Source organism: Peromyscus maniculatus, chromosome 17 (assembly GCF_049852395.1).
Source record: "Peromyscus maniculatus bairdii isolate BWxNUB_F1_BW_parent chromosome 17, HU_Pman_BW_mat_3.1, whole genome shotgun sequence".
Classification (NCBI taxonomy): domain Eukaryota; kingdom Metazoa; phylum Chordata; class Mammalia; order Rodentia; family Cricetidae; genus Peromyscus; species Peromyscus maniculatus.
Genome location: NC_134868.1, coordinates 27,470,805 through 27,481,896, shown reverse-complemented (window position 1 = coordinate 27,481,896; position 11,092 = coordinate 27,470,805). Strand labels below are relative to the sequence as shown.

The 11,092-nt window shown below is 47.0% G+C and overlaps 2 protein-coding genes across 2 annotated transcripts in view; one reads left to right on the top strand and one right to left on the bottom strand.

Moving 5' to 3' along the window:
* Snx25 (sorting nexin 25) overlaps window positions 1-7,963 on the bottom strand; it is a 116,447-nt gene extending 108,484 nt beyond the window's left edge. Inside the window, exon 1 of the mRNA XM_015998690.3 lies at window positions 7,453-7,963. Coding sequence (XP_015854176.3) covers window positions 7,453-7,836 — 384 coding nt within the window. The 5' untranslated portion in view covers window positions 7,837-7,963. The remainder of the gene's footprint in view (window positions 1-7,452) is intronic.
* Cfap97 (cilia and flagella associated protein 97) overlaps window positions 7,387-11,092 on the top strand; it is a 41,924-nt gene continuing 38,218 nt past the window's right edge. Inside the window, exon 1 of the mRNA XM_076553364.1 lies at window positions 7,387-7,584. The gene's annotated coding sequence lies outside the window, so the exon portion shown is untranslated. The remainder of the gene's footprint in view (window positions 7,585-11,092) is intronic.

The following is an 11,092-nucleotide window of genomic DNA, read 5'->3' as shown; positions in this document are numbered from 1 at the left end:
CCCCAGACATGCCCACAGGCCAGTCTAATTAAGGCACATCTTCAAATGAATCTCCTTTTTCCCCAGGTGAGTCAGGTTGACAATAAAACTACCCAAGGCCTTTGGTTGGAAAGGCAGAGCACCTGACAATATTCTTAAATCTATCTGCCCTCTAACTAGTGATATCTAATAACGTCAAAGAAAAGCCTTGATTATGTTTTTTTCCTGGCCTAGAACTCATTCTATATCTCAGGCTGGTCTAGCTAGAATTCACTATGCAACAAGACTGGTTCCAGACCACTACTCCGTCTCTGAAACAGTTTTCCGGATTCTTTTAACAAGTGATGAAAATGTATACTGCTCCCTTTAGACAGTACTGCTGAATTCAGACACAGCTTCCTCATTTCCAAGGATATGTTTGCTGGTTTTTGATTGGCATTTCTTTTTATGTTCCATGAATTACATCGCTCTACTCTGAAGTTATCATTATTCATATGTAACTTCATTTCATATGTATCAGCCTTAAAGAGTTGCTTCCTAACAGAGGAAAATAATTTTTCTACATGTGCAATCGCTGTTCATCAACCATGAAATGACAGGTATCAAAAACTTCTTGAATACATATTTGTACTTGTTTATACATCAAAATATATCTGGGAGAATCAACAGCAACTATTGCTGGTGCCTTCCTTTATATAAGAAAGCTTCCCTACACACACACACACACACACACACACACACACACACACACACACACACACACAAATTTATTCTTCCATATGCTTTTACCAATCATGTGTCTGTATAGCCTATAAAAAGTATACCTGAAATTATGAACAGCATGAAATTTAAGTGTAGTATCCCTGATGCCACAAAGAATTCGGCAGGATTCTATGATTTAAAAGTTTTTAATTGGTATTCCATAAACCAAATATCAATCCAAAGATTTAAAAGCCATTTTTTTTTAAAAAAAAAAGGCCACATTTTTCCCTACCAGTCACCATGACTCAAAACTCCCTTAGTTGAAAAGTGAACAAATATTCTGAACAGGGCAGTAAATACATTACACCATTATCTGTTATCAAATTATTGAGGATTGTTTATCACATTAGTGTAATAAAGGAAAGCCACAGAGAGGCTATGTATAGTCTCTCTAATTCCTGTTTCTTTCCTTTTCCTCTCAAGTAACTAAATTAAATTTGCTTCACTCAAAGAACATTTGTATTAGTAAAAGAACCCATTTAGGAATCCTAGCGGGCTGACCCAAGCCGACAGAGCAGTGCAGGGCTGTGTGAATGTCCTCACTGTCTCCCCAAACATCTGCCTTTCCATCCAGCCAAGGCTACTGGGCCCGAGAGGGCTGGACAGGGAGTACTCTTGTTTATCTCTCGAGCCTCCCAGTGTCACAGCGCCAAGCACTTATGAAGACAGTAATTCAAGCTCTTAATGTTACTATTGCAAGGCTCTCGCTCTTTGCTGGGAAGCTGGGTGAACTTTCAGACTCCAAAATGTCATCAAATATTTGACACTTGTTCTCATCAAAATCCATCTACCAATGTCCTAGCATTGAGCAACTCAGTGGGCAAAAATAAACAAATATATAACCTGACAAGATCAGAATATGAGTTATGTTTCAGATATGCATGTTGATCTGATCTGATGAACTTTCTGGCTTTTCTGTCTGATGAACTGTCCAGTCTTCCACTAAGGCCTTCTTCACAGGGCCATGGCCTTTTGTTTCCCACACGCTCCTACACCCAACGTCTGTGGACTTGGCTCTCCAATCTTCATCAATTGCTTATTCATCTTCACATGGTATAAACCAAGCATTTGAGGCAAAGAAGGTTAATTAGTTTATCACATTAGCACAATAGTCCACATTGTGTTCACAAATCATATTGACAACTTTGGACCCTATAAAAATACACTATGATAAAGTGCCCAACTTACAATAAGGGTTTTTTTTTTTTATAGTAAATTGTATCTAGCAAAAGAAAAAACCCAGAGTCTGAGACAGAATAGGTGGAAAAAAATTCTGAATGGCATTTTAATGCAATCTGTTTATTTCATCAAAATGTAACTATGTCCCTCTCTCCCACTACAGGAGGATATGCCTTGTAGCAATAAGCCTTCCCACATCACATGATTCATTCCTGCCCCATTTCTTCTGCTATTGCCTTGCCTGGATCAAGTGCTAGGCTCCAGCACCTGTGGCTAGTGATTGCTCAAACCCAAACAGGTTAAATGGCAGAGTATAAAACTACACCTTGGACTAGGAACACTACACTCTGACAGCTCTCTCAGCAAAACTGTACTAAAAACTGTCCCTTAGGACCCAGACATCAATTATCAAGACTTTGGGGTCAACCTTCTTGATCTGAAAAGGCTTCTTTATTTCCTGGAAATACAATGGACAGTTAGGATGGAATTTCTGTCTGGGATGAAAGCTACTTTTAATCAGTAGCTGTTCACGCTGATGTAAAACCCAATTCTGTGCACATGTAAAATACCCACGAGGTACTAGGTTAACTAGAAAGGAAAAGCACAAATTCAGTGACCACAAATAAACCTAATTTTCCTAGTTATCATCCGCAAACACCTGAGCAGCCTTCAACTCCTGTAGGGTACAGGGGAAAATAACAAAAAGTCAGTTATAGATCTGTTGGGGAATATTATTTTAAGGTGTGTTACTTTTGTTTATGTTGCATTTGTTTAACTCTGTGAAGCTGTGTTACTTTGCCTGTCTAGAACACCTGATTGTCTAAAAAGAGCTGAATGGCCAATATCGAAGCAGGAGAAAGGATAGGCGGGGCTAGCAGACAGAGAGAATGAACAGAAGGAGAAATCTGGGAGAGGGAGATCTAGGATCGAGAGAAGGAGGAGGACTCCGGGGGCCAGCCACCCAGCTACACAACCAGCAATGGAGTAAGAAAGAAGGGTATGCGGAAACAGAGAAAGGTAAAAGACCCCAGAGGCAAAAGACAGACAAGTTCGTTTAAGAAAAGCTGGCAAGAAACAAGCCAAGCTGAGGCCAGACATTTATAATTAAGAATAAGTCTCCATGTGTGATTTATTTGGGAGCTGGGTGTCAGGTCCCCCAGAAGAGAAAAAATGAACAACAACATGGATCCTAACCACATGCAGTTTACAACTGAGGACACACTAAAGCATCCAGAAGCATGCCAAGACCTGTGAACCAGGTGCAGTAGTCCACACCTACAGGCCCAGCACTCCGAAGGCTGCAGCAGGAAGATGAAGCGTTCAAGGCCAGAGGCCAGAGGGCTGGCTGGGAGGAGCATATACCCTGTAAAAGCAGAATCTGCAGGGGATGGAGACAGGCAGATCCCTAGGGCTCACCAGTCAGCCAGTTCAGCTCCCATGGAAAGCTCCAGTTTCAGTGAAACTCTGCCTAAAATAAAATAAATAAGGCGGAGAAAGAGAAGACACGTCCACTGTTGACCTCCGGCCTCAATACAGCCAATATATGTGTACACACATATGCATGCATACACCACATATACAAAATAGATATTCTTTTTATTGAAAATAGATTTTTTCATACAATATATTCTGATTATGGTTTCTCCTCCCCAGCTTCTCCCAAACTCACCCAAATCCATGCCCTTTTTTCTCTCTCTATCTTTCCCTCTTTCGTTAAAATACAAAGGGACATTTAAAATAATAATAAGGTACAATAAAATCAAACAAATCAGAATAAGACAAAAGAGGAAAAAGAACCACAGGAAAAGTACAGGAAACACATCCACACACACAGAAACCACATAAAAATAAAAACAGAAACCATAATATGTAAACAAAAGGTCTACAAAGTTTTAAAATGGCCAGACAAAGCATTGTGAGAGAAAAAACAAACAAACAAAAACAACCCAAATACCACTGAGTTCATTTTGTGTTGGCCATCTACCGCTGGGCACGGGGCCGGCCCTTATGGGTAGTTTGCATATCCAGGGAGACTCAGCTGGAGAAAACTGTTTCCTTTGCCCATGGTTATCAACTGGAGACAGCTTCTGGGTTAGGGATGGGGCATGTGTCCACTTTCCCTCCCCAGGGTTGGAACCCTATCTGGTTTGGACCCACGCAGGCCCTGGGCATGCTGCCACAGGCTCTGAGTTCATATGTGTGTCGGTCCTGATGTGTCTAGAAAGCCTTGTTTCCTTGGCGTCCTCCATCCCCTCTGGCTCCCATAGTCTTCCACCTCTACCTCTTCAGCAGAGTAATATTTTAATGAGGTTGAGTCACTGCCATTCCCCTGGCCCCAAAGCACTCTGGCAGTTTTCAGTGTTGTGATGATAGCAATCAAATGATGAAGACATCAGCTGTTGGCCACTGGCCTCGGCATGGGCAAGTGTACCCACACACATCCGTGCACATGTATACATGCATATGCCAAGTACAGCAAATTTTAAAAGCATTCTAAAAATAAAGAGTGTTCAAGGCAACTCTGGGCTACGTAGCAAGCCCCTGTCTCCAAAAGCAAAAACAAGTCTTTATCTACTTTTAACAGTGTGGGCAGTTTTGGTTTTTTTTTCCTCCACAGAAGAAAGCCAAAGAGGGAGAGAAGAAGGGGAGGGATGGGATGGGAAGATGGATACCAGCCTAGTCATATCTAGCTCACATGTGAAACACTCAAGATGCACTATATAAGGAAAAGTCCGTTCCTTTTTTACTCTGAATCTAAATTTCTGTCCTGCGTTCACTGTTACACTCTCTCCATTTGGTACAACGCTAAACAGCCTCCCCCTCCACATATGCCTGATGACCTGTGTGGTCCAGCCTCCACTCTACTCCCACAGAACTCACAGATACCGTACACTACACCACATGTCTATGCCTCCCAGCCTTCCATTCATAAGGAGAACGTTTGTTTAAAAAAAAAAAAAACAAAACCACAAGTTATTGCAAATACAGCAAACACTGGGCTTGGATAAGCAGCATCTACAACATAAGGAAAATGGAATATATGTGACTGACATGCACTTCAATTTTAAGTGATAAGTAACTCCCCCCCACACATACACACACACCTTTTTGGTTTTTCGAGACAGGGCTTCACTGTGTAACAGCCTTGCCTGTCCTGGGACTAGTGCTGTAGATCAGGCTGGCCTCAAACTCACAGAGCTCCACCTGCCTCTGCCTCCTGGGTGCTGGGATTAAAGGCATGCACCAACACTGCCTGGCTAACTTCCTGATTATCTTACTTAAAGCTATGACAGGAATTCAAACTTAAATAGGTTGGCCAGTAATCCCCTTTCCCGGGTTAAAAACCACCCCTCAGATTTATCCATGCTGTCTTGTCTCTTTTCAAGTACTGTTTGTTTGGGGGTTGGTTTTTTGTTTTTTGTTTTTTTTCCAGTTCTTCTGCAAAATCATTTTTCTAGATAATAATCCAAACCTCCTCTTACTCAGAAATAAATCTAACAAGGTGGGCCAGGAGATCTGAAAGTGTGCACTTGGCAGAAAACCAAAACAGGTGAGGTTGGGGGGACCCTGATAGGTGTTTGACAAAATCACAACTTTGAACCTGACCCCACCACTCACACTTCCTTCCCTGAGAACCTGACCCCACTACTCACTTCCTTCCCTGTGAACCTGACCCCACCATTCACACTTCCTTCCCTGAGAACCTGACCCCACCATTCACACTTCCTTCCCTGTGAACCTGACCCCACCATTCACACTTCCTTCCCTGAGAACCTGACCCCACCATTCACACTTCTTCCCTGTGAACCTGACCCCACCATTCACACTTCCTTCCCTGTGAACCTGACCCCACCATTCACACTTCCTTCCCTGTGAACCTGACCCCACCATTCACACTTCTTCCCTAAGAACCTGACCCCACCATTCACACTTCCTTCCCTGTGAACCTGATCCCACCATTCACACTTCCTTCCCTGTGAACCTGATCCCACCATTCACACTTCCTTCCCTGTGAACCTGACCCCACCATTCACACTTCCTTCCCTGTGAACCTGACCCCACCATTCACATTTCCTTCCCTGTGAACCTGACCCCACTACTCACACTTCCTTCCCTGTGAACCTGACCCCACCATTCACACTTCTTCCCTAAGAACCTGACCCCACCATTCACACTTCCTTCCCCTAAGATGTTCCCTCCCAACCACTTAGCCCTTGGTTTCTTTCTTTGTTTCATAAACACTTAACCTCTATCTAAAAGTAACTTATTTATTCCTGGTCCGTCCCCCGCCCCCACATAAGCCTCGGTTGACAAAAGATGCTCAATCAATATGTACTGAACTTAGTATAAATTCTGAAAAGAACTTCGATGTGCCTTATAGATCCATAAGCAAACTGGTAAAGTTTTGGGGGTCCTGACTTCTTATTAGAACTGGGAAAAGAGTCAAAGGAAGAACACGTCTACTCGACCACTCTGTTACAAATGAAAAATGCACAGCTAACTCCCAAGTTTTTAATCGGAAACAGACAACTGATTTTTGGAGACTGCTGATGTGTTTTTCTGAGCCTATTGAGTGAGGATGCCATTCCGAATTGACAGGCTCTGGAAAGACATTTTGAAGAGCAGAAAGCTTTTCCAGAAAGCAGTAAACGGCTCATGCCATGAGCAAATACAAACCCTGGGGGCAGTGGTCACTCTATCGGACATTCTTATGAGGCTGAGCCACTGACATTCCCCTGGCCCCAGAGTCCTAGGGCTATTTCAGTTTTATGATGATATCAACCAGTCAAGTTACAGTAAAATGAAGGTCCTTCAGCAGGGTTAGTACAGACTGGAGGTAAAGATTATTAAAAGGCAAACAGGAGGTCCGCAAGGAGGCTCTTAAAGCACTTCTTTCCTGCATTCCATAACCACACCCGTGGTGTCCTACACCTCGCTCAGGACAGCTTTTCCTCTTAGTAAACCTCGGTGGTTCCTGGTGGTCCCCCGCTTCAAATCAAACACCAGCCTGAGTTTCTTAACCAACATGGTAGAAGACAGGGCATTACAGGTAGAAGCACACGGGCTCGGAGAGTGAGCTACCCTGGACTAGGTGACCTAACCAAGTTTTTCTCATCTGGAACCCGTCTTAAAGTTATCTCCCACCCACCACGGATTTGGAAGACCCAAACACGATCCCCAGTGCTGAGTGCGACGCCTGTGTCCTGTGGATGCTGGGTTCGCGATTTTTTTTTTTCTCCAGCACACCCCAAGTGCACCTCCACATCAGAGCCCCGCCTGGATCTCTAGGTGCTCCTGGACGGTGGCGGAGGATGAGGGGGAGAACGGAGGGATGGGGAGATGAGTAACTACAGCGCCTAAAACCGCGCGCGTGGCCAAGCCCGCCACGGCCCAGTCTTCCGTGGGCTCCGGCTGCGGGAGGGCCACCCCCCTCCCCGGGGTGTGCACCCCCCGGGGTCTGCGCGCGCACGTGAGAGGGAGAGGGAGAGAGAGAGGCCGCGGGCACGAGACCCAGCCGAGACCGGTACTCACCCGCAGGGGATAGCGGACGGTCGCCGCCAGGCGGCTCCAGGAAGAGGCGAAGTCCGGCAGCCGGGCGCGCGGGCTCCAGCAGACGAGCGCGATCAGTGTCCCCAGCAGCCAGGCGGCCGCGGCGCCGCTCAGGTACAGACCGAGACGCAGCAGCAAGGCGCCGGGCCCCGCGCCCGCCGCCGGTCCCCAACCGGGGACCAGGCAACACAGCGCCAGAGCGGCCAGGACGGCCAGGGCCGCGAGTCCCCGCCAGCCCCCGCCCGGGCCGTCGGCCGCCCGTCGCCCGTCCGCCGAGCCCCGGGCAGCAGCACGGCCGACGCCGACGTCTGCGGCGGGCGTGGGGCCGCGGCAGACGCCGCTGCTGTCGGTGGCATCGCGGTGCATGCTGCTTCCTGGGCCGCTGGCGACAGGCTCATCTCCCGGCCCGCTGCCCCCCGGCGCCGCCCCGGGCCGTGGCCTGTGCGCGGCGCCCCGCTGCCGCCTCGCCGCCGCCGCCGCCGCCGCCGCTCGCGAGGCAAGGGCAGCCCGCGTTCATGCCCTCGCCGGCGGCCCTGCGCGGGAACCGCTCCAACAGACACCGCCGCGCCCCCCTCGCTGCCGCCGCTACCGCCGCCGCTGCCGCTGCCGCCCCGCGCCGGGCCCGCAGCTGCCCGCCGACCGGGCGCGCCCAGGTAGCGGGACCGCGAGGGGACTGGGAGCCCCACGGGCTTGAGACGCGCGGGGGCGGGGGCGGGAGCTGCGGCTGAGTGACAGTGGGGCGGGGTCGCCCCGCCCACCCGGGGGGCGGGGGCGGCCGGAAAGGGGCGCGACCAATCGCCGTGGACCCCGCTCTTTTTTTTTTTTTTTTTTTTTTTTTTTCCCCGCGCCCCACCCCCGCCCCCGGGGGACGGCGTCTGTGTTTTCCCGTGGAAAATTTTGCTGCAGGTGCCTGAAGCGTGAGTACTTCTCGGCTCAGGTGCTCCCGGCATTTTTCTCCCTCCGCTCCTTGCCTCGCCTCGCCTCCGGCCCTGCACCAGGCGTCTGCCTAGTCCCCTAGCGCGCCCATCAACCTCGTACTCTCCCCGATCCTCACTTTTGACTCGTTTCTGACAACCTCCGCTTTCCGATCCTGCCACCCAAGAGTCGGGGCGGGGGGAAAAGACAAAATTGGGGGAGCAAGTGAAGCCTGCGGTTCCCACTTATGGAAAGGCTCCCAGAGTGTCCGCGTGGTGCCGGAGAGTGTACACAGCTGCCATGATCGATTTGGCTCCGATCTTGTGTTTTTGTTGCCAGCCACTCCTCGGCACAAAAGCTGTTACCCACGCAAAAGAAACTGGTTCAAATAATGTGGAGAGCACATATTTTCCCTCCTCTGTCTGGGTCGCAGCCGGTAGGATACAGACGATGTTTGCTGAGAAGATAAATGTCCAAATGCTGCTCAACACGCTGACAGAGCTGCCAACGCAGATAAAGCGGCACTGGCTTGGAGGGATGACAGAAATAAAGGATTTCTAAAAGAGATTGAGAGGGAAGACGGAGTGTAGAAGGCAAATAAAGAATGAAAAAAAGGGGAGGAAGCTTGAGAAACAGTGAGCCTAGAAGCTCTCTCCATGACGCTGTAACCTTTAAAATTTTTAATCTTTAACTTGCACTGTTTTGTTTGTTTTTTGTTTTTTGACAGGGTCTCTCTATATAACACTGACTGTCCTGGAACTCACTCTGTAGACCAGGCTGGCCTCGAACTCACAGAGATCCACCTGGCTCTGCTTTCAGAGCGCTGGGATTAAAGGTGTGCTGCCTAAACAGACACTGTTTTCGAGTGAAACGGTGATTTTATTATATTTTGATTTAGACTGCTCTCTGAGGAGGAGATAAGTAAAATAAGAACTAAAATGCAGTGTTAGATATCGTGGCTACAGTGTTCAGGTTTTTTTTACGTAAAGGAATTGTTCCATGTGTAATAAGTATTGTGCCATTTCACAAAAAAAAAGTCAGGATACTTATGAAGTAAACTCACTTAAAACAAAAGTATTACAGAGGAGGTTATTATTCAAAACAGAAGACTCATGTATTCACTCCAAGTCTTCATAATAAATTTCCCCAAAGGCATATGAATTTCAAGTGGGAGATGAAGTCAGAGATTTAAAAATAACCCCTAACATTTAATTCTAACAGACTAGTATATAAGTGAATTATTTTTCTATACCTATTTAAAAACAAGTCTGTTTTTCATGTTTGTAAAACTTTTTTAAAAGATTTTTAAATGTTACTTTTATGCAAGTGTTTTTTTGCTTATATGTGTGTTTGTGCACCAGGTGCATGCAATGCTCACAGAGAGAAGAGAACATCATTTCCCCCAGAACCTGAGGTAGGAACAGGTGTGAGCCACCTCATGGATGCCTGATACTGAATCCGGCTTTTCTTTAAGCTCACGGAGTGCTCTTAACCACTGAGCTATCTCTCCAGCTCCAAGCTTTTTGCTTTTTAGTATTAACTGATGTTCACGGGCTATTTCATTCTTTTATACGGGCTAAGAAAATATAGGAAGATAATGAATGTCTCATGCTAAATGAGACTACAGTGAAAAGCTCTAGGCATACCATCACTACCCCCCAACCGATACTGTTGAGCCTAATGACAAATGGGGAAATCGAGGCACCAGAGACCATTAACTTGCTCGCAAAGCTAGTACACATTAGAACTAGGATTTGGTGTCCCTCCACACGGGGTTAGCTTCAGTTTGTACACTTACCCTCTGTACCACAGCATGTTTAATAAGTCCACGGGTCGAAGACGAGTGTGCCGTTCTTTAGAATGTCCAGTTTCGTTGTTTTGTGAGGACAGCAGCACCTGTGTCGCCCTGCCGGGGACTGAGTGAGTATAATTAGTAAAGGGAAAACTGGCCTAACGTTTACTGCACACCAACTCTGTAACTCAAGACTATGGTCTTGCAGTAAGTGCGTGATCCCCAAGAGTAATGCCGAGCTGGAGGTGTATAAATCCACAGCCAGAAAACTGCCTCAAAGAAAGAGCACATTCTCCCCCTGCCAGGTCAGCATACTTACGTCATCAGTAGAGTTAATCCCCTGCTCTGTGTATGGTTGGAGGATCACCGAGATAAGGCAAGACCAAAGGATAGAATGGCTGAGATCAGAAGGCATTGAGGAAAAAGAGGCACTAAATCAGATTTTAAATTGGAGTTGAAGTGTCCGTCTCCAGTAGCCACTGTTGAGTCCTGACAGTTCTTTCGAAAAGGTTTATTATGTATTTTATTTTGTATGTATGTGTGTGGGCCAGAATGTCCGTATGTGCACTGTGTATGTGCCCACAGAGGCCTAGGTTCAGAGAAGAGCATCAGGTCCCCTGGAATTTGAGCCACCCAGTGTGGGTGCTGGGCACCAAACCTGGGTCCTCTGGAAGAGCAGCCAGTGCTCTGAACTGCTGGGCCACCTCTCAGCCCCAAGTACTATCAGCTTGAAGGGCTTGAAGAGAAAATTAAGAAGTAATGTCTTATCTATATTTTTTTATTGTTAGTGCATTCTGACAGGCTATAATCTAATGCACAATAAGGCTATCTCCATCATCTCCTAGAAATCTGAGATGGGAATGGCTTCTGGCTGATCTCCCAAGGGTATATGAAGATAAAGAGGAACTGCGCATA